The 23508-nt window shown below is 53.1% G+C and overlaps 1 protein-coding gene across 1 annotated transcript; it reads left to right on the top strand.

Moving 5' to 3' along the window:
* Positions 1–426: 426 nt before the first annotated feature.
* LOC137309118 (mitochondrial-processing peptidase subunit beta-like) lies at positions 427–18748 on the top strand. Its single transcript, XM_067977408.1, has 13 exons — positions 427–530; positions 1780–1920; positions 2462–2548; positions 4689–4818; positions 5581–5779; positions 9290–9369; positions 10537–10652; positions 13817–13960; positions 15168–15328; positions 15946–16031; positions 16536–16624; positions 17373–17448; positions 18483–18748. The coding sequence occupies exons 1-13, from the start codon at positions 480–482 to the stop codon at positions 18545–18547; spliced, it is 1425 nt and encodes a 474-aa protein (XP_067833509.1). The 5' UTR covers positions 427–479; the 3' UTR covers positions 18548–18748.
* Positions 18749–23508: the final 4760 nt, after the last annotated feature.

Here is a 23508-nt window from a genome sequence, read left to right on the forward strand (position 1 = left end):
TTCAATTATTAACACACAATTTCACAAAACTTCAAAATCAAACAAGTCGTCACCGCAAGTCCACAAAAAGTGCATTTGATGTTTTAATTTGCAGGAGCCGCTCAGCACTATTTCTGGCCCATTATTGAAACTGCTTCAGATTTCAGGTCATCACAACTCACTGCATAAAAAAATTCTCCTCATCGCCTCTCAGTGTTGGGTGCGGTGACTCCTCCTGCCCGGCGGGCGGCGCTGTGTTGGGTGCGGTGACTCCTCCTGCCCGGCGGGCGGCGCTGTGTTGGGTGCGGTGACTCCTCCTGCCCGGCGGGCGGCGCTGTGTTGGGTACGGTGACTCCTCCTGCCCGGCGGGCGGCGCTGTGTTGGGTGCGGTGACTCCTCCTGCCCGGCGGGCGGCGCTGTGTTGGGTGCGGTGACTCCTCCTGCCCGGCGGGCGGCGCTGTGTTAGATGCGCGCGCACACTCCGGTGACCGAGGACGGAGATGGCGGCGGTGGTTTGTCGAGCGGGGACCGCGCTCCTCAGAGCCGGCAGAGTGAGTAACAGAGCCCGGGGCGGGCGGAGGAGGAGGAGGAGGAGGAGGAGAGGAGGGCGGGGGGAAGCAAGGGCCGGGTAAGCGGTGGAGGGGAAGCGGCTCGGGGACAGTGGAGGGACCGGACACCCGGAAGGTCAAATGGGCCGCGGAGCCCAGAGATGGAGAGAGGGGCCCGGGGGGGTGGAGAGAGTGCCCCCCACCCCCACTCCCACTCTCCCCTCCCCCCCCCCCACCCCCACTCTCCCCCCCCCCCCCCACCCCCACTCTCCCCCCCACCCCCACTCTCCCCCCCACCCCCACTCTCCCCCCCCCCCCCACCCCCACTCCCCCCCCCCACCCCCACTCTCCCCACCCCCACTCTCCCCCCCCCCCCACCCCCACTCTCCCCCCCCCACCCCCACCCCCCCCCCACCCCCACCCCCACTCTCCCCCCCCCACCCCCACTCTCCCCCCCCCCCCCACCCCCACTCTCCCCCCCCCCCACCCCCACTCTCCCCCACTCTCCACCCCCCCCCCACCCCCACTCTCCCCCACCCCCACTCTCCCCACCCCCCCCCACCCCCACTCTCCCCCGCCCCCCACCCCCCCCCACCCCCACTCTCCCCCCCCCCCCACTCTCCCCCCCCCCCCCACCCCCACTCTCCCCCCCCCCACCCCCACCCCCACTCTCCCCTCCCCACCCCCACCCCCACTCTCCCCTCCCCACCCCCTGTATTCGGGGGTCGTGCCCCTGTAGTGAGGGGCGAGTCTGTATTCGGGGGTCGTGCCCCTGTAGTGAGGGGCGAGTCTGTATTCGGGGGGCGAGTCTGTATTCGGGGGGCGTGCCCCTGTAGTGAGGGGCGAGTCTGTATTCGGGGGGCGTGCCCCTGTAGTGAGGGGCGAGTCTGTATTCGGGGGGCGTGCCCCTGTAGTGAGGGGCGAGTCTGTATTCGGGGGGCGTGCCCCTGTAGTGAGGGGCGAGTCTGTATTCGGGGGGCGTGCCCCTGTAGTGAGGGGCGAGTCTGTATTCGGGTGGCGTGCCCCTGTAGTGAGGGGCGAGTCTGTATTCGGGGGGCGAGTCTGTATTCGGGGGCGTGCCCCTGTAGTGAGGGGCGAGTCTGTATTCGGGGGGCGTGCCCCTGTAGTGAGGGGCGAGTCTGTATTCGGGTGGCGTGCCCCTGTAGTGAGGGGCGAGTCTGTATTCGGGGGGCGTGCCCCTGTGGTGAGGGGCGAGTCTGTATCGAGCTCATGCTGTTTCTTCCTTCTTTAGCCAGCTCTTTTTGGACCTAAGCGTTTCCAGAGTGCTGTCTCCTACGCTCAGACCATCGAGAACGTTCCTGAGACCAAGCTGAGCACACTGGATAATGGGTTGCGAGTTGCCACCGAGGAGTCTGATCACCCCACGTGCACGGTGAGTGTGGAAGCTGCTTCTCCACTCGTTTCTTCAGCTTTAAACCCGGAATTTTTTAATTTGGAGACACCACAGCTTGTTTTTCCTTTTCTGGACGATGTTCCCCTCGCTCCTCTCCTGCAGGGGCCAACCTCTTGCTTGGCCTAAACTCCAGAGGCTCCCACAGCCCTCCAGTCACACTCTCAATAGCTGTTCTTTGTGTGTGGGCCTAGAGATTGAATCTCAGCAGCTGTTTGACTGTGGAGGGCATCACAACTGAATGCAATGCTGACAACACCCCTGGGCCGTGTTTTGGTGGGTGCAGCTGGACAGTGACCGGGAGCAAGAGACTTCGGCCGATTTATCCCTCTCGGCCCAGAGGTACTGCGGTCTGCTAACTCCCCCAGGACCTGCTGATCTGTGCGGCCTGCGTTGCTGCAGCCCCTGAGTGGCCGTTTCTCCACAGTTCAGCGCAGCAGATGATGTTCCCGTTGTCATACGAGGCCCCAGCTTCCCTGTTTGAGTTCCTGCGTTGTGTTCTCACTCTGCTCTCCCTTTGTAGGTCGGAGTCTGGATCGAAGTCGGGAGTCGCTACGAGAATGAGAAAAATAATGGCGTGGCAAACTTCCTGGAACACATGATTCTAAAGGTATGGGACGGGTGCCCGGCGCCCGCCGTGGGTGGGACGGGGTCCCGGCGCCCGCCGTGGGTGGGACGGGGCCCTAGTAGACAATGTGTGCGACTGATGCTCTGTGGGACGGGTCCTAGTGAATATAAAAAAGGGTTACTTTTTATAAGTAACGAGAGATCCTTGTGTCTGGACTGTTAGAATAAGTTGTACTCTGTGTTTCGTCCTCTGAAAATGTTTTTAGGAGCAGAAAAAAGGGCATCAGACCCAGAGAAAGAAACAACTCCCATTTCTATCGCACCTTTCACCACCTCAGGACATCTCAAAGCACTTTACAGCCAATGAAGTAGTTTTGAAGTGTAGACACTGTTGTAATGTAGGAAACACGGCAGCAAATTTGTGCACAGCAAGATCCCACAAACAGCGATGTGGTAATGACCATTTAGTGATCTTGGTTAAGAGATAAATATTGACCCAGGAAACCAGGAGAGCTCCCCTGCTCTTCAAATAGTGGCCCTGGAATCTTTTACATTCATCTGAGAGGGTAGACGGGGCCTCAGTTTAACATCTCATCCGAAAGACGGCACCTCTGACAGTGCAGCGCTCCCTCAGCACTGATCCTCGGACAGTGCAGCACTCCCTCAGTACTGACCCTCCGACAGTGCGGCGCTCCCTCAGTACTGATCCTCGGACAGTGCAGCACTCCCTCAGTACTGACCCTCCGACAGTGCGGCGCTCCCTCAGTACTGACCCTCCGACAGTGCAGCACTCCCTCAGTACTGACCCTCCGACAGTGCGGCGCTCCCTCAGTACTGACCCTCCGACAGTGCAGCACTCCCTCAGTACTGACCCTCCGACAGTGCGGCGCTCCCTCAGGACTGACCCTCTGACTGTGCAGCACTCCCTCAGGACTGACCCTCTGACTGTGCAGCACTCCCTCAGGACTGACCCTCTGACTGTGCAGCACTCCCTCAGGACTGACCCTCTGACTGTGCAGCACTCCCTCAGGACTGATCCTCTGACTGTGCAGCACTCCCTCAGGACTGACCCTCTGACTGTGCAGCACTCCCTCAGGACTGACCCTCTGACAGTGCAGCACTCCCTCAGGACTGACCCTCCGACAGTGCGGCGCTCCCTCAGGACTGACCCTCTGACTGTGCAGCGCTCCCTCAGGACTGACCCTCTGACTGTGCAGCGCTCCCTCAGGACTGACCCTCTGACTGTGCAGCACTCCCTCAGGACTGACCCTCTGACTGTGCAGCACTCCCTCAGGACTGACCCTCTGACAGTGCGGCGCTCCCTCAGGACTGACCCTCTGACTGTGCAGCACTCCCTCAGGACTGACCCTCCGACAGTGCGGCGCTCCCTCAGGACTGACCCTCTGACTGTGCAGCACTCCCTCAGGACTGACCCTCTGACTGTGCAGCGCTCCCTCAGGACTGACCCTCTGACTGTGCAGCACTCCCTCAGGACTGACCCTCCGACAGTGCGGCACTCCCTCAGGACTGACCCTCTGACTGTGCGGCACTCCCTCAGGACTGATCCTCTGACTGTGCAGCGCTCCCTCAGGACTGACCCTCTGACTGTGCAGCGCTCCCTCAGGACTGACCCTCTGACTGTGCGGCACTCCCTCAGGTCGGTGCTGGAGTGTTAGCCTGAATCATGGACTCAAATTCTGGAATGGGACTTGAACCCACGACCTTCTGACCGCTCCAGAAACTGCCTCTTGCACTATTCACTGGTAACTTATCCCACATCTCACCCTTTGGGTCAGAGTTCCCCTTAGTGCCGTTCTTACTCCAACTCCCTCTATTTTAACTGCTGTGCCCTGCGATTTGACCCCTTCACCATCGGAACTATTTACCTGCATCAATTCGGTCAATTCCTTTCTTGCTTCATTAACCCTGAGACTGGGGAGCAAGAAACCGAGAACATTTAATTAGCAAACATAAAACTCATTTTAATAAATGTGGAAGTGTAGCATCAGGTGATGCTGAAACCCGAGTATGATCATACAGTTTGAGATTAGTACTGGGCCCAGAGGCGGATTAACTGCGACACCAACAGCTGTGAAAAGGGAGAAAATGGGTAAGAGGAATGGAATTGGAAAAAATAAAAGGTTGGAAAAGTAGTTTGAAATATCGAACCTTGTTGTTTTCAGGGAACCAAGAAACATTCTCAGTTGGCGTTGGAGCAGGAGGTGGAGAGAATGGGCGCCCACCTGAGTGCGTACACCTCTCGCGAGCAGACTGCCTATTACATGAAGTCACTGTCCACGGATTTGCCAAAAGGTGCTGAACATTCCCACGGTGTTCCTTGGGATAAACGGAATATTCCTGCGGTGTTTTTATATGTAAACTGATAGCTGGATTGCAGGATTTGTGTTCTTAGTATAAACTCGATTTCCTTTGCCCAAAAGCTGGTGTGAATATTTATCATAGAATCTTACAGCACAGAAGACGGCCCTTTGGCCCATCGAGCCTGTGCTGGCTCTTTGAAGGAGCTATCCAATTTGTCCCACTCCCCTGCTCTTTGCCCATATTTGACTCCCTATCCTTTAGCGTTTTAACAAATGCAGCATTTTGCCCCAGATTCATTTGAAATGTACAGAATGTGACAGGACAATTGAATCTACAAATGCAGCCCCAGCGGGCAGCTGAAGTTCCCAGTCTGTGCAGCGATCAGTGGGGGGAACAGTATTGATGATAAATTAGCCTCAGCAGCCCCTGGGTTAGGGAGGGAAAAATCGCCAATGTGAAAATCTGTGAAAATGTACGCGTGAGAGATTCAGGCTCAGCTGTGCTTCCCCCCATGGTTGAATGGATGGGTGGCAATCCCTGTATTAAGTTTACACTCGGGCATTCATCATGGGTGAGCCTGAGACAGGGAGGGGGCCTGGTTCCCATGGAAACCCTGCCAAGTGTCAACAGTGAGTGGGGAGGGCAAGAGTGAATGAGAGTCACTTGTTGTAGGAAAGAGATTCTCTGCTGGTTAAGCCGGCCACGCTCTGCCGGTTAAGCCGGTCATTAAACTGGTACGTTTCTTTTTTGCAGTGGTGGAGCTCCTCGGTGACCTGTTACAGAACAGCACGCTGGCGAATTCTGATCTGGAGCAAGGGCGCAGCCTCATCCTGCAGGAGATGCAGGAGATGGAGAGCAGCCTGGAGGAGGTGGTATTCGATTACCTTCACGCCACTGCTTTCCAGGGAACTCCCCTCGCTTACACCGTCGTGGGGCCCACGGAGAATGTCAAGTGAGTGGTTAGGGCAAGAAGAAAGAAAGAACGGACTTGCATTTATATAGCGCCTTACACAACCTCGAGACGCCCCAAAGCGCTTTACATAGAAACATAGAAAAATTTACAGCGCAGAAGGAGGCCATTTGGCCCATCGTGTCTGTACCGGCCGAGAAAGAGCTATCCAGCTTAATCCCACTTTCCAGCACTTGGTCTGTAGCCCTGTGGGTTACGGTACTTTAGGTGCACATCCAGGTGCTTTTTAAATGAGTTGAGGGTTTCTGCCTCCACCACCCTTCCAGGCAGTGAGTTCCAGACCCCCACCACCCTCTGGGTGAAAAAATTTCTCCTCAGCTCCTCTCATTCTTCTTTGCAGACACTTTTGAAGTTAGTCACTGTTGTAATGTAGGAAACGCAGCAGCCAATCTACGCACAGCAAGATCCCACAAACAGCAGTGAGATAATGACCAGATAATCTGTTTTTAGTGATGTTGGTTGAGGGATAAATATTGGCCCAGGACACCAGGGAGAACTCCCCTGTTCTGGACCGGACTAAGGCTGTTCTGTGATAGAATTCAGACTCCACCATTCTCTCTTCCTCCAGGTTACAGTCTCCTCTTAGTTCAAAGGATTTGAATTATACGATCGTTCGATTATTTTTTTAAGCACTAAAATCCGATTTTGATGTGCAATTTACGAAGCTTCATTTGCGCAGTTCTGAACTCCATACCATAGAAAGCTTATAGAGGCATTGGAGAGGGTGCAAAAAAGATTCACAAGGATGATACCAGAACTGAGAGGATAGCCTTGTCAGGAAAGATTGAACAGGCTGGGACTCTTCTCTAGAAAAGAGAAGGCTGAGGGGTGACCTGATAAATGTCTTTAAGATAATGAAAGGGTTTGATAGGGTAGACGGAGAGAAGATGTTTCCACTTGTGGGGGAGACCAGAACTAGAGGCTATAAATATAAGATAGTCACTAATAAATCCAATCAGGAATTCAGGAGAAACTTCTTTACCCAGAGAGTGGTGAGAATGTGGAACTCACTCCCACAAGGAGTAGTTGAGGTGAATAGTGTAGATACATTTAAGGGGAAGCTGGATAAACACATGAGGGAGAAAGGAATAGAAGGATATGGTGATAGGGTGAGATGGAGTAGGGAGGGAGGAGGCTCGTGTGGAGCATAAACACCAGCATAGACCAGTTGGGCCGAATGGCCTGTTTCTATGCTGTAGTTTTGATGTAACTCGATGAATTAGTCGATAATTTGAATTTTTAGTGTGAGAAACAACCGTGAATAATCAGGAATAGAGCGGAAGAAACCAATCCATGGCGGGGGGGGGGGGGGTTTATTCTTGAGGGGTACTTAGGTAAACACCCCCTGTTTATTTTGAAGTTTCTTCACTGTCCAGCCTGATGTTAATACGTGGGAGGTGGACACATAACCTGACTGTTCACGCTCCATAGCTACTGTAGAGATTGGCTGAACAAGACCCTCCTCCTGATCGCTCCACTGTCTCCCCGCAACTCGTACTGCTGCAACCTTAATTTCCTCTCTACACTTTCCCCCCTGAAGGAGCTGACTCTCGCTCCCCCTCCCCTTCCCCCACTCCCCCCCCCCCCTCCCCCCGGCAACACCCACATCCCCCCCTGAAGGAGCTGACTCTCGCTCCCCCTCCCCTTCCCCCACTCCCCCCCCCCCCCCCCCCCCCCCCCCCGACCCCCGGTAACACCCCCATCCCCCCCTGAAGGAGCTGACTCTCGCTCCCCCTCCCCTTCCCCCACTCTCCCCCCCCTCCCCTTCCCCCACTTCCGTCCCCCCCGGTAACACCCCCATTCCCCCCTGAAGGAGCTGACTCTTGCTCTCCCTCCTCCATTCTCCCCACTCACCCCCCCCCAGTAACACCCCCATTCTCCCGTGTGTGAGGCTAGACAGCGAGTGTCAACGGGCTATTTGACCGGAAGGCCTCGCGGCTGTGGTCTTGTGTTCTGAGCCTGTTCTCACCCAATGCCCACACCCACCTTCCCTGCGAGGATGGAGGGGAAAGAGGGAGTCCAGGCTGGCAGCCCCTCTCCCTAACCCACCGCACTGAGACCTGTGCAGCTCCTCTGCCTCTCTGTGTGGACACAGCAGTGTCGTGATTCTGGTTCTGAAATGATGATCCAGAAATCGTGAGTTCACATTGCACCATGGCAGTTTGTGAAGTTGAATTCAGCAGCAACTTGAATTTATATTGTGTCTTCAACGTAGAAAAATATCCCAAGGCGCTTCCCAGAGGCGTAATCAGGCAAAAGTCTGGTAACGTGGGCTGGCACCAGACAAAAACCATGAAATCTGACAGATTGTTGTAAAAACCGGATTCGTTGGCAGATATGTGTCAGAGTCACCGATGCCCAATCTGGCCTGGCCTACACGTGGATCTGAAGTGGCCCAGCAAGCACTCAGTTGTTCCGATCAGGGACCGAACCTGAAACTTTCCTGCTTTATGTGGCTCTGCTGTTCACTTGCCCAGATTGCCGCACCTATTGCAGGGGTGGGCCCATTGGGGAAATGTTTGCTGCTCTGTTGATGAAGGTGGTAGGCAGTGTCCCCGTGTGTTCATGTTGTGTAGGAAGTTGTGACAGTTGGTTTTAACTGTGGTCGCTGCTGAATTTGAACCAACATACAGATTATAATAAAATACCCGAATCGAGTGGTGAGATCCCGTTTAATCAGGTTGGTTTCTAGCTCAAAAATGATCCAATTTCACCTCACACTCTGTCCTATAGGCACAAACCTGCCAGTCTCCCTGTGCCAATAGCACAATCTTTTTTACCAAACTCAGTTCCAGTGTTTTTAGTGCTTAGCAACCTGCCAATGAATAGAAACGTAGAAAATAGGAGCAAGAGTAGGCCATTCGGCCCTTCGGGCCTGCTCCGCCATTCAAAATGATCATGGCTGATCGTCTAACTCAGTACCCTGTTCCCGCTTTCAATTACTTCACTCCATCTTAATGAGGAATTCTGTCATGTTATGGTCGCTCTTCCCTAAAGGATCCTGCACAACAAGATTGTTAATTAATCCTTTCTCATTGCACAATACCCAGTCTAGGATCGCCTGTTCTCTAGTTGATTCCTCAACGTATTGGTCTAGAAAACCATCATGTACACACTCCAGGAATTCCTCCCCCACAGTATTATTGCTAATTTGGTTTGAACAATCTATATGTAGATTAAAATCACCCATGATTATAGTTGTACCCTTCTTGAACGCGTCTCTAATTTCCTGTTTAATGCCCTCCCCTACATCTCCACTACTGTTTGGGGGCCTATAGACAATCCCCACCAACTTGGCACTATGGCCCTATTTGTTTTTCGCCCTTGTTTTCTCTGCCTTCCATTATTGCTTCTTCCCTTTCTGTCTTTTGTTTCTATCCTTGTTTCCCCCTCCTCTGTCTCCCTGCTCAGGTTCCCATATCCCATACGAATGTTCTCATATACACATTATTATTTCTTTTGATTAATGCATTGTTTTTTTTTGCTGTTAAGGTCTCTGAATCGCAACAGTCTTGTAGAATTCATGACCAATCATTACAAGGCTCCCCGAATAGTCGTGGCTGCCTCAGGAGGTGAGAAATGATCATCGGTCCCATCTGGGGCATCGTGGCCAATTCTGGGCATCACATTTTAGGAGTTGTTGGGCAATTAATATGTAAAGTGGGTGGTAGATGAGGGCCTGCGGGGTGGTTGCAGGGCCTGCGGAGGTAGATAAGTAATTATCCCAAAACACACTGTGTGGGGGTAGTTGAGTCACAATAAGAATAAAACCGGACGGCCCACCCAGCATCAGACCACTAGGCACCAGACACGACAAAGGCAAACAGCCCAGTCGACCCTGCAAAGTCCCAACATCTGGGGACTTGTGCCAAAATTTGGAGAGCTGTCCCACAGACTAGTCAAGCAACAGCCTGACATAGCCATACTCACAGAATCATACCTTTCAGCCAACGTCCCAGACTCTTCCATCACCATCCCTGGGTATGTCCTGTCCCACCGGAAGGACAGACCGACCAGAGGTGGCGGTACAGTGATATACAGTCAGGAGGGAGTGGCCCTGGGAGTCCTCAACATTGACTCTGGACCCCATGAAATCTCATGGCATCAGGTCAAACATGGGCAAGGAAACCTCCTGCTGATTACCACCTACCGTCCTCCCTCAGCTGATGAATCAGTCCTCCACCATGTTGAGCACCACTTGGAGGAAGCACTGAAGGTAGCAAGGGCACAGAATGTACTCTGGGTGGGGGACTTCAATGTCCATCACCAAGAGTGGCTCGGTAGCACCACTACTGACCGAGCTGGCCGAGTCCTGAAGGACATAGCTGCTAGACCGGGCCTGCGGCAGTTGGTGAGCGAACCAACACGAGGGAAAAACTTCTTAACCTTGTCCTCACCAATCTACCTGTCGCAGATGCATCTGTCCATGACAGTATTAGTAGGAATGACCACCGCACAGTCCTCGTGGAGACGAAGTCCCGTCTTCGCACTGAAGACACCGTCCAACGTGTTGTGTGGCACCGATCACCGCCCCATCAGTCTACTCTCAATTAGGGATGGGCAATTAGGGGATGGGCAATAAATGCTGGCCTCGCCAGCGACGCCCACATCCCGTGAACGAATGAAAAAAAGTTGAGTGTTTTGGGGTAATTACAGTGTGGGGCGTAGGTGAATATTTTGGGGTAATTACAGCGTGTGTTTTGGGGTAACTACAGTGTGGGCTCTGTTTTCCCCCTCAGGTGTTCGACATGATGAGGTGCTGGGCTTGGCTCGGCAGCACTTTGGGGACATTTCCTTCAAGTACGAGAACGATGCCATTCCCGTGTTGGCCCCCTGCCGTTTCACAGGAAGTCAGGTCAGTATCATAAGAACCGGTGGTTTGCATTATGGGTGAATCTACCCCATCGTCAGCCTGTTCCCTGCCTGGTGGGGCCCCGAGCCATACTGAACAGGAAGATCCCAGGGTCCATCCCACTCTGTTGAGGCAATAATTGGATGTCCAAAGGGACTTAGGGGTTCAGGTACGTAGATCATTGAAGTGTCATGAACAGGTGTAGAAAATGATCAATAAGGCTAATGGAATGCTGGCCTTTATATCTAGAGGACTGGAGTACAAGGGGGCAGAAGTTATGCTGCAGCTATACAAAACCCTGGTTAGACCGCACCTGGAGTACTGTGAGCAGTTCTGGGCACCGCACCTTCGGAAGGACATATTGGCCTTGGAGGGAGTGCAGCGTAGGTTTACTAGAATGATACCTGGACTTCAAGGGTTAACAAATTGGGGTTGTATTCTCTAGAGTTTCGAAGGTTAAGGGGTGATCTGATCAAAGTTTATAAGATATTAAGGGGAACAGATAGGGTGGATAGAGAGAAACTATTTCTGCTGGTTGGGGATTCTAGGAGTAGGGGGCACAGTCTAAAAATTAGAGCCAGACCTTTCAGGAGTGAGATTAGAAAACATTTCTACACACAAAGGGTGGTGGAAGTTTGGAACTCTCTTCCGCAAATGGCAATTGATACTTGCTCAATTGCTAAATTTAAATCTGAGATAGATAGCTTTTTGGCAACCAAAGGTATTAAGGGATATGGGCCAAAGGCAGATATATGGAGTTAGATCACAGATCAGCCATGATCTTATCAAATGGCGGAGCAGGCACGAGGGGCTGAATGGCCGACTCCTGTTCCTATGTTCCTATAATTGGGGGGTTACATTTAGCCTCAGTTCCCCTGGCCCGGGATACGCGTCTGTGAAAGAGAACGGGATTAGAGAGATGGACCGATGTGGGCTGACTGCGGAGAAAGTGGAAGCTCTGTTGTGGTGGGGGGGGGGGTGAGTGCCGTGTTACTGGTGGGGGAGGCTGCCCTGTTAAGGGCGGGGGGCGAGATGGGTAACTATGTGTTTCTGCGACAGATCCCAGAATCTTGTAGTTAAATAAGGGAAGCATGTACAGGAACAGGTACCAGGGATAGACTGGGGAATCTACAGAGGGGCCACCAGGAGTGAAAACATGGTCCTGGGCACAATATTGGATTGTTTCAGGGCACAATTGTTCATGGAGGGGAGCCAATATTAAGGAACAGTCGGGAGATGGTAGAGCAAATCAGAGTTGCAGACGTCTCGGCAATATGGTAGAGTTTACGGTTAGGCTTGTGGTGGAAAAGAGGATGATCACAATAGAAACATTGATCTGTCAGCTGGGCTTAGTTGGTGCCACTCGCCTTTGGGTCAGAAGGTCATGGGTTAAAACCACACACTAGGAACTTGAGCACGTTCTCCAGACAGACACTTCAGAGCAGTACTGAGGGAGCGCCGCACTGTCGGAGGGTCAGTACTGAGGGAGTGCCGCACTGTCGGAGGGTCAGTACTGAGGGAGCGCCGCACTGTCGGAGGGGCAGTACTGAGGGAGCGCCGCACTGTCGGAGGGGCAGTACTGAGGGAGCGCCGCACTGTCGGAGGGTCAGTACTGAGGGAGTGCCGCACTGTCGGAGGGTCAGTACTGAGGGAGTGCCGCACTGTCGGAGGGTCAGTACTGAGGGAGCGCCGCACTGTCGGAGGGGCAGTACTGAGGGAGCGCCGCACTGTCGGAGGGGCAGTACTGAGGGAGCGCCGCACTGTCGGAGGGGCAGTACTGAGGGAGCGCCGCACTGTCGGAGGGTCAGTACTGAGGGAGCGCCGCACTGTCGGAGGGTCAGTACTGAGGGAGTGCCGCACTGTCGGTGGGTCAGTACTGAGGGAGTGCCGCACTGTCGGAGGGTCAGTACTGAGGGAGCGCCGCACTGTCGGAGGGGCAGTACTGAGGGAGCGCCGCACTGTCGGAGGGGCAGTACTGAGGGAGCGCCGCACTGTCGGAGGGTCAGTACTGAGGGAGTGCCGCATTGTCGGAGGGGCAGTACTGAGGGAGCGCCGCACTGTCGGAGGGTCAGTACTGAGGGAGCACTGCATTGTCGGAGGGTCAGTACTGAGGGAGCGCTGCATTGTCGGAGGGTCAGTACTGAGGGAGCGCTGCACTGTCGGAGGGTCAGTACTGAGGGAGCGCTGCACTGTCGGAGGGTCAGTACTGAGGGAGCGCTGCACTGTCGGAGGGTCAGTACTGAGGGAGCGCTGCACTGTCGGAGGGTCAGTACTGAGGTAGCGCTGCACTGTCGGAGGGTCAGTACTGAGGGAGCGCCGCACTGTAGGAGGGTCAGTACTGAGGGAGCGCCGCACTGTCGGAGGGGCCGTACTGAGGGAGCGCCGCACTGTCGGAGGGGCAGTACTGAGGGAGCGCCGCACTGTCGGAGGGGCAGTACTGAGGGAGCGCCGCACTGTCGGAGGGGCAGTACTGAGGGAGCGCCGCACTGTCGGAGGGGCAGTACTGAGGGAGCGCCGCACTGTCGGAGGGGCAGTACTGAGGGAGCGCCGCACTGTCGGAGGGGCAGTACTGAGGGAGCGCCGCACTGTCGGAGGGGCAGTACTGAGGATATGCTGTAATGTGTGGAGAGGGTGATGAGCTCGGGATTGGTTCCTGTGGGGAGGGGGTGAACGCTCAGAAGTGAGATTATTCAAGGAATGAAGAGACTTAAGAGAATGGATAAATTGAACCCATGAATCTGGTGGAGATTGGGAGTGTGGCAGAGAATCTGGCTCAGGCTGAAGGTTCCCGGAGAGCATGGAACTAACGCCGTTACACCCAGGGTGGGGAACACGTGGAGTGAACTGTCCAGGCAGCAAAGTGGGGCTAATCGAAGGGAGAATTGGGCCGATATTTGAGGGAGTGGGTGAGTGAGTTTTTCGGACCCCACAGGTCTGAATGATCTCTTCTGCGTCTGCACTTTTCCACATTCTCACCCCTGATTGCCATCCAGTCACTTCTGTGCGTTTGGGGGTCGGGTGAAGGCAGAATCAGGCTTTTTGTGATGATCCCCACAGTGGAATAGCCGGCTGTCATCCTGGCAAAGAGCCAACAGCTTCCGGGGAGGGGGTTGGAAACACTTTTTGTGGCGTGTGAAGTTGAACACTGTTTCTTTCCTTGGTTTCAGATTCTAGTCCGAGATGATGTCATGCCGTTAGCACACATTGCAATCGCTGTGGAGGGAGTTGGGTGGTCCAGTCCTGACATGGTTCCTCTCTTGATTGCCAGGACCCTCATTGGAAACTGGGACCGCACGTACGGGGGTGGAGCGGTAAGTAGCTGCGTATAAATGAGTGAAACTCGAAACCAGACCCTCATCACGTGAATGCTCTTTCATTCCACAAACAACGTGCGGTCATCCAACTGATGGATGATCACAGCCACTCTTCAAAGCTGGATCTTCTCTCTCTGTCTTGTCGAAAGTGAAGCAACTAATACTAAACTAAAATCTAAAACTAAAATTCTCATCCTCCTGTTCAAATCCCTCCCTGGCCTCGCCCCTCCCTATCTCTGTAACCTCCTCCAGCCCGACAACCCTCCGAGATCTCTGCGCTCCTCCAATTCTGGCCTCTTGTGCATCTCCGATTTTAATTGTCCCACCACTGGCGGCCGTGCCTTCAGCTGCCTCGGCCCTAAGCTCTGGAATTCCCTCCCTAAACCTCTCCGCCTCTCTCATTTAAGACACTGCTTAAAACCTACCTCTTGGACCAAGCTTTTGGTCACCTGACCTCCTATCTTCTTAGATGGCTCGATGTCGAATTTTGGCTGATTTATGCTCCTGTGAAGCGCCTTGGGATGTTTTATTGCATTAAAGGCACAAAGTAAATGCAAGTTGCTGTTATACCTGAGTGAGTCAGGGCAGGTTAATGATTAACCAGCCAGCCTGGCTCATTAATGGAACTTGTCACCGGGATCTGGGATTCTTCCCACTCTGCTCCAGATAACCCTGCAAGCCGTTGCATTCTGAGTAAGATGCTGCTGGCAAACTGCTCGATTTTAGCTGGTGAAATGCCGGCAGTATCTGAGTTCAGCCTGGGCTCTTGCTCTCTGCTCCCTGACTTGGATTAGTGGGGCGTGTCCCTACAGGGAACGAGTGTGCTCTCCATATCGATCAAAACTTGACCTGTGGCTTTCATACTGGTTTGGATCGCAGATTCCTGAGCGGGCTGACACGCATCAGACATCAAAGCCAATCAGTCCTGTTCCTCGTGTGTTCAGGTGCACAGCACAGAACTGCTCCAAATCTGTATCTAACCCGTGCTGTACCTGTCCCGGGAGTGTTTGATGGGACAGTGGAGAGGGAGCTTTACTCTGTATCTAACCCGTGCTGTACCTGCCCTGGGAGTGTTTGATGGGACAGTGGAGAGGGAGCTTTACTCTGTATCTAACCCGTGCTGTACCTGCCCTGGGAGTGTTTGATGGGACAGTGTGGCGGGCAATTAATTATACTGTTTAACCCTACTTTTTCCTCTCTACAGAATCATTCGAGTCGTCTGGCCCAGATTTCAGTTGAGAATAAGCTGGGTCACAGTTTCCAGTCATTCAACACGTGTTACTCTGACACGGGGCTCTGGGGGATACACTTGGTGTGTGACGCACTGAACGTTGAAGACATGCTGCACTTTGCCCAAGGAGAGTGGTGAGTATCCATGCTTCCCCCGGACCCCCTCCTCCACCCCCGGACCCCCGGCCGATCCCTTCCCTCACCTCGGACCCCCCTCCCCCAGGGGCCTCCAATCAGTGATCACTTACTGCAATCTGTGCATAATTCAAAGTGCTACAAAGAATTTAAATGATCCAATAATTCAAATTAAGCAACGTAAATTAACGGGATAGTGGGAATTTAGTGCAAAGAATTCAAATGATCGAATACGGTCCACTCGTGATGTGTGAAGTTTAGTCCTATTACCCTAACGGGAGGGTTAGAGGTCACCCTAACTGAGCCGCCCTGACCTGGGGCTGCCAGGGTTGTGGAGTCACTGCATCGACTGGGAGTTCGGCAGTTAGTGCCGTGCCGCTGCATTAGTGAGCAGGCTGCCCTCCTGATCACTGTCCACTCACCTCTGCTGGAAAGTGTGTGTGTGTGTCGGTCGAGGGCATTTCGGGCTCAGCTCCCCCATCGCCCCTCCCCTTCCCCCCCCCCCACCAACTCCCACCCACCAAGAGCCAGCAGTGGGGTGAGGATATTGGTGGAGTAATTTCATCTTTTCCAGTTTCCGTGGAATTTGACTGTCCCGTGTTTGTGTTTCTGTTCAGGATGCGTCTCTGCACCAGTGTGACCGAGAGTGAGGTGAACAGAGCCAAGAACACCCTGAGAACCCACCTGGTCGCCCAGTTGGACGGTAAGAAGGAAATGCTGAGGGCAGTGGGATGAAACACTCCCATCCGATTCCGCCCACAGTCTAATATCCTGCCCACTGACACTTGGTGTTCAGGCAATACATAGGAAATAGCCAGCAGGACGAGGTACCAGAGAACCACAGATCTGTACCCCAAAAATGGTATTGGAGCCTGGGCAGCGCCCACAGATCTGTACCCCAAAAATGATGTCAGATGGTAGGCAGTGCCTGCAGATCTGTACCCAAAAATTAGTACCAGTGTGTAGGCAGTACCCTCAAATCTATACCCCAATATCAGTAGCAGCGGGTAGGCATTGCCCACAGATCTGTACCCCAATATCAGTACCAGTGGGTAGGCATTGCCCACAGATCTGTACCCCAATATCAGTACAGGATTGCAGCTGTCCCTCACTGAGCTGTCGTACCCCCGGGAGAGTGGGAGAGAAGGAAACGGTCTCTAATGCCCGTGCAGAGCTGGAGCTCACTAACACACACGTTTGTTCGCAGGCACCACGCCAACATGTGCCGACATCGGGCGCCAAGTCCTCAGTTTCGGGCGCCGCATCTCATTGGCAGAGTGGAACACCAGGATTGATGTACGTACCAATTTTTGTTCACAGCCCGTTATTAACACAGCTAAAAACTCACCCTGTCGGGGATTTGGGGAACTGTCCCCCAGTGAGAGTCAGTGCCTGTGGAACTGTCCCCCAGTGAGAGTCAGTGCCTGTGGAACTGTCCCCCAGTGAGAGTCAGTGTCTGTGGAACTGTCCCCCAGTGAGAGTCAGTGCCGGTGGGACTGTCCCCCAGTGAGAGTCAGTGTCTGTGGAACTGTCCCCCAGTGAGAGTCAGTGTCTGTGGAACTGTCCCCCAGTGAGAGTCAGTGCCGGTGGGACTGTCCCCCAGTGAGAGTCAGTGTCTGTGGAACTGTCCCCCAGTGAGAGTCAGTGTCTGTGGGACTGTCCCCCAGTGAGAGTCAGTGTCTGTGGGACTGTCCCCCAGTGAGAGTCAGTGTCTGTGGGACTGTCCCCCAGTGAGAGTCAGTGCCTGTGGAACTGTCCCCCAGTGAGAGTCAGTGCCGGTGGGACTGTCCCCCAGTGAGAGTCAGTGTCTGTGGAACTGTACCCCAGTGAGAGTCAGTGTCTGTGGGACTGTCCCCCAGTGAGAGTCAGTGCCTGTGGAACTGTCCCCCAGTGAGGGTCAGTGTCTGTGGGACTGTTCCCCGAAGAAGAATGTGCTGTATCAGACTTGCTCTTCACACTTGAGCTTTGTGCCCTGGTTGTGACCTCACAGCTGTTCCTGATCTGTGCCGTGTAATTGTGATTTGTGTTTTGATTCCTGGTGCAGGCTGTTAATGCTCAGACTCTGCGTGAAGTTTGTAGCCGGTATCTCTACGACACGTGTCCTGCTGTTGCTGCAATTGGTAAGTTTCGATTCTTTTCATTGCGCTGTCGGTCACCTGGCCACAGATAACCATCAGATATAGGAACAGCATAAGAGGAAATCCAGGACCTGGTGTAGTCAGACTACGGGAATGTCCCTGTTCACAGTCCCAGGATCCAGGACCTGGTGTAGTCAGACTACGGGAATGTCCCTGTTCACAGTCCCAGGATCCAGGACCTGGTGTAGTCAGACTACGGGAATGTCCCTGTTCACAGTCCCAGGTCCAGGACCTGGTGTAGTCAGACTACGGGAATGTCCCTGTTCACAGTCCCAGGTCCAGGACCTGGTGTAGTCAGACTTCGGGAATGTCCCTGTTCACAGTCCCAGGATCCAGGACCTGTTGTAGTCAGACTTCGGGAATGTCCCTGTTCACAGTCCCAGGATCCAGGACCTGGTGTAGTCAGACTTCGGGAATGTCCCTGTTCACAGTCCCAGGTCCAGGACCTGGTGTAGTCAGACTACGGGAATGTCCCTGTTCACAGTCCCAGGATCCAGGACCTGGTGTAGTCAGACTTCGGGAATGTCCCTGTTCACAGTCCCAGGTCCAGGACCTGGTGTATCTGTTTCAGGATCATTTGGTGAGTTTGTTATTTTTACTGAAACATTTTGCCTATAGGGGCCTCCCACTTGCTCTGATTGCTGCAGAGCCCCAGGTTTGCCCTTAGTGGTACTAGTTTGGCCGGTCCTGTAGATCGGGGTGTCCAAACTACAGCCTGTGGGTACTTCTCCCCTTTGGACCTCAATCCTTGGCCTAGCTCATTGGCTGCGTTTGCCTTCAGATTTGTTATTTGCTGCTTTGGAATGGATTAAAATCTGCACCTTGAGCTCCCTGCAGGTCAGTGGGATCGGGGCTGTAAACTTTACCTGGGACCCTGAGACTCCCTGAGGTGGACCTGTGCAGCCCACAGCTTGGGGAGTCCCTGCTCTTATTTGATGCTTACTTCCTCTCTCCTTCCTTCTCTGCCGGTTTCTCTGTATTCGTTAACTGAGAGATGTTTTCTGTCTCTCCAACAGGTCCAATCGAGCAACTACCGGATTATAACAGGATCCGCAGTGCCATGTACTGGCTGCGTCTGTGAGCCCAGTCCACCAGCGAACACAATGTTCCTGTTTCGAGCCCCTTCGTCTCAGAGGGGAAGTCTTACCCACTCGTTTTGTATCATTTGTTCCGTGCTGTAATTTGAAATGCAGGAGACTGAGATTGAACGGAGACCCTGTAACCCAACTGTACAGAAATTAAATAATTGAAGGTTAAATTAAAGCAGATTGTCTATCTGAAAGCCTGATTGTGATGCTTTCAGAGCAGCGGAATTTATTACCACAGCTTGGGTTGGGAGAAAGAAATTAGTGTTCCTTAAAGTAGGAATTCAACAGAGGGGGGAGGAGAATCCCGAATAGAATAATCAGACGTTATCAGACTCTGGCTGGGGGGATTGAGGGGCCTTTCTCTGGATTTTCTTTGATTAATCTGACTGCAGGCTTGGCACAGTGTGTAGACTCGGGGAAGGTCACACATTTGCTGTTTGACTCGCTGTGTGCCAGAGCACGTCCTCGACCAACTGTTGATCACAGAGCGTCGCCACTCATAGAATAACAGAGCACAGAAAGGGGCCATTCAGCCCATCGTACCTGTGCTGGCTCTTTGAAAGAGCTAACCAATTAGTCCCACTCCTCTGCTCTTTCCCCATAATCCTGTAAATTTTTCCATTCAAGTATTTATCCAATTCCCTTTTGAAAGTTATTATTGAATCTGCTTCCACCGCCCTTTCAGGCAGTGAATTCCAGATCATAACAACTCACTGCGTTATAAAAATTCTCCTCATCTCCCCCCTGGCTTTCTTGCCAATTATCTTAAATCTGTGTCCTCTGGTTACCGACCCTCCTGCCAATGGGAACAGTTTCTCCCGATTTACTCTATCCACTTGTTTCCTGTTTGAGCACAGGACGCACTGAGTGTGACCACACTTTCCCATGTTGCACGTTCCTTCCCCACCACAGGGTTTCCTCCACACTGTTCACTGCAGTTTATAAAAAATTGTTCTGCGTCAATTTTGAAACAATTCTTATCTAGGAATGAACCCCTATGGCCCCATAATCATCACCCTTGTCTTCAACCAGCGCAGCTTTCAAAAGGGAACTGGATAAATATTTGAAAGGGAGAAATTTGCAGGGCTTATGGGGAAAGAGCAGGGGAGTGGGACTAATTGGATAGCTCTTTCAAAGAGCCAGCACAGGCACGATGGGCCGAATAGTCTCCTATGTTGTATGATTTTATAATCCACTGGAAATTAAGTAGGATGGGGAGAAGTTGATGGGAGGTGACAAAGTGCAGTCAGAGAGTTGGGTTCTGAGGAGAGCAGTAATAAACTGAAGGAATTTAGGAAGAGAAGTCCAGATATGGGGGGGTGGGGGGTGCTGAAGGTAACGATGGTGCTGGTGCAGAGGGAGCAGTGATATGCAACAGACTGGAGTTTGAAGAGGGGAGAGTGCAGCCTGGGACACGACGGGAGAAGATTACAGAGATACGGTAGAGGCACAGAGTGGACTCCCTCAGGGGTCAGTGAGGTGGGTGTGCAGGGTGTGCCAAACTCTGGATGAGCTGGAGTTTGTGGAGGGAGGCCGGTGAGGAGAATGTTGGAGAGTTTGAGGTGACGAGGATGTATGTGGTGGGGACAGTGTTCTGGAGGTGGCAGTAAGCAGTCTTGGCAAAGGACAAGGTGTGGGGTTCAAAACTGAGCTCAGGGTTGAAGAATGAGAGGTGATCTCATGGAAACATATAAGGTTCTGAGGGGGCTTGACAGGGTAGATGCTGAGAGGCTGTTTCCCCTGGCTGGAGAGTCTAGAACTAGGGGGCATTGTCTCAGGATAAGGGGTCGGCCATGTAAGACTGAGATGAGGAATTTCTTCACTCAGAGGGTTGTGAATCTTTGGAATTCTCTACCCCAGAGGGCCGAGGATGCTGAGTCATTGAATATATTCAAGGCTGAGATCGATAGATTTTTAGACTCTAGGGGAATCAAGGGATATGGGGATCGGGCGGGAAAGTGGAGTTGAGGTCAAAGATCAGCCACGATCTGATTGAATGGCGGAGCAGGCTCGAGGGGCCGAATGACCTACTCCTGCTCTTATTTCTTATGTTCTTATTTTCAACACCAGTAGAATCAGTCTGAAGAAGTGACACCTGGTCGGAACCGAATAGGAACAGGTTGAGTCTTGCTGATCTTGAGGTGGAGAAATCTCTGAGTGACCATCTTGTCTACACATCCCAGAAAAGACCGAAGGTGGTCAGTCTTACCTCAATACAAGGATGAGAATATAAGTTTGAGGTGTTGGTGGACTGGGAGCCAATGTCGGTCAACAAGGACGGAGGTGATGGGTGAACAGGACTTGGTGCGAGTTAGGATACGGACAGCACAGTTTTAGATGAGCTGAAGATTATGACGGGTGGGAGGCTGTCCAGGAGAGCATTGTCAGTCCAGCAACGCTGCGATTTTAAAATTCTCATCCGTTTTCAAATCCCTTCATGGCCTCGCCCCTCCCTATCTCTGTAACTTCCTCCAGCCCTCCAACCCTCCGAGATCTCTGCGCTCCTCCAATTCTGGCCTCTTGCGCATCCCCGATTTTAATCACTCCACCATTGGCCGCTGTGACTTGAGCTGTCTAGGCCCTAAGCTCTGGAATTCCCTCCTAAAACTCTACCTCTCTCTCCTTGTAGACCGCTCCTTAAAACCTACCTCGTTGACAAAGCTTTTGGTCACCTGTCCTAATCACCTGATGTGGCTCGGTGTCAAATTTTGTTTGATAATCGCTCCTGTGAAGCGCCTTGGGACGTTTTACCACATTAAAGGTGATGTATAAATGGAAGTCATTGAATCTGGAGATGACAAAGGCATGGATGAGGATTTCAGCAGTGGATAAGCTGAGGTGGGAGATTTACAGAGGTGGAAGGACTTGGTCTTTATGATGGAGAGGACAGGGGGTCAGAAGCTTAGCTCAGGTTGAACAGAACGTTGAGGTTGCGAACAGTCTGGTTCAGCCTGAGATGGTGGCCAGGGAGGGGGATGGAATCAATGGTAAGAGGACAGAGTTTGTGGCGGGAGCTGAAAATGATGGCTTTGGTCTTCCCAATGTTTAGATGGAGGAAGTTAAGGTCATCCCATATTTGATGTTGGACAAGCAGGTTGGACAACACAGAGGCAGTGGAGGGGTCAGGAGAGGTGGTGGTGAGGTAGACCTGGGAGTCGTCAGCCTACGTGTGGAAATTGACCCTATGTCTTTGGATAATGTCATCAAGTGGCAGCATATAGATGAGGAAGAGGAAGGTGGCAAGGATAGAACCATAGAAAAGTTACAGCACAGAAAGGGCCATTCGGCCCACCGTGTCTGCGCCGGCTCAGAACAACCAGGTGCCCATTCTAATCCCACCTTCCAGCACCTGGTCCATATCCCTGCAGCTTACAGCACTTTAGGTGCAGGTCCAGGTACTTTTTAAAAGAGTTGAGGGTCCCTGCCTCTACCACCAATTCGGGCAGCGAATTCCATACACCACCACCCTCTGGTAAAAATGTTTTTTCCTCATGTCCCCTCCAATCCTTCCGCCAATCAGCTGAAATCTATGTCCTCTAGTTCTTGAATTCTCCACTAGGGAAACAGGTACTTCCTGTCTACTCTATCTAGGCCCCTCATAATTTTGTACACCTCGATCGAGTCTCCCCTCAGCCCCCTCTGCAGTCCAAGGAAAACAACCCCAGCCTATCCAATCTCTCCCCGTAGCTGCAATTTCAAGCCCTGACAACATTCTTGTAAATCTTCTCTGCACTCTCTCCAGAGCAATTACGTCTTTCCTGTAATGTGGTGACCAGAACTGCGCACAATACTCCAGCTGTGGCCTTACAGCGTTTTATACAGTTCCATCATTACATCCCTGCTTTTGTATTCTATACCTCGGCTAATAACGGAGAGCATTCCGTATGCCTTCTTCACAACCTTATCTACCTGTACTGCCACCTTCAGGGATCTGTGCACATGCACTCCAAGGTCTCTCACATTCCTCTACCCCTCTCAATATATTCCCGTTTACTGCGTATTCCCTTTTACTGTTTGCCCTCCCCAAGTGCATTACCTCACACTTCTCCGGGTTGAACTCCATTTGCCACTTTTCCGCCCACTCCACCAACCCATTGATATCTCTTGGAGTCCACAGCTATCCTCTTCACTATCAACTACACGGACAATTTTTGTGTCGTCTGCAAATTTGCCAATTATGCCTCCTACATTCAAGTCCAAATCATTAATATATACCACAAACAGCAAGGGACCCAACACTGAGCCCTGTGACACACCACTGGAAACGGATTTCCATTCGCAAAGACATCCATCGAGGGGGTTGGCGATTGGGGAGGGGGAGGGGGATTGGGGGTAATTTGCGGAGGGGGAGGGGGGATTGGGGGGTAATTTGCGGAGGGGAGGGGGATTGGGGGGTAATTTGCGGAGGGGAGGGGGATTGGGGGGTAATTTGCGGAGGGGAGGGGGATTGGGGGGTAATTTGCGGAGGGGAGGGGGATTGGGGGGTAATTTGCGGAGGGGAGGGGGATTGGGGGGTAATTTGCGGAGGGGAGGGGGATTGGGGGTAATTTGCGGAGGGGAGGGGGATTGGGGGGTAATTTGCGGAGGGGAGGGGGATTGGGGGGTAATTTGCGGAGGGGAGGGGGATTGGGGGGTAATTTGCGGAGGGGAGGGGGATTGGGGGGTAATTTGCGGAGGGGGAGGGGGGATTGGGGGGTAATTTGCGGAGTGGGAGGGGGATTGGGGGGTAATTTGCGGAGGGGAGGGGGGATTGGGGGGTAATTTGCGGAGGGGAGGGGGGATTGGGGGGTAATTTGCGGAGGGGAGGGGGGATTGGGGGGTAATTTGCGGAGGGGAGGGGGGATTGGGGGGTAATTTGCGGAGGGGAGGGGGGATTGGGGGGTAATTTGCGGAGGGGAGGGGGGATTGGGGGGTAATTTGCGGAGGGGGAGGGGGGATTGGGGGGTAATTTGCG

The sequence above is a fragment of the Heptranchias perlo genome, unplaced genomic scaffold (genome assembly GCF_035084215.1).
Source record: "Heptranchias perlo isolate sHepPer1 unplaced genomic scaffold, sHepPer1.hap1 HAP1_SCAFFOLD_1476, whole genome shotgun sequence".
NCBI lineage: Eukaryota > Metazoa > Chordata > Chondrichthyes > Hexanchiformes > Hexanchidae > Heptranchias > Heptranchias perlo.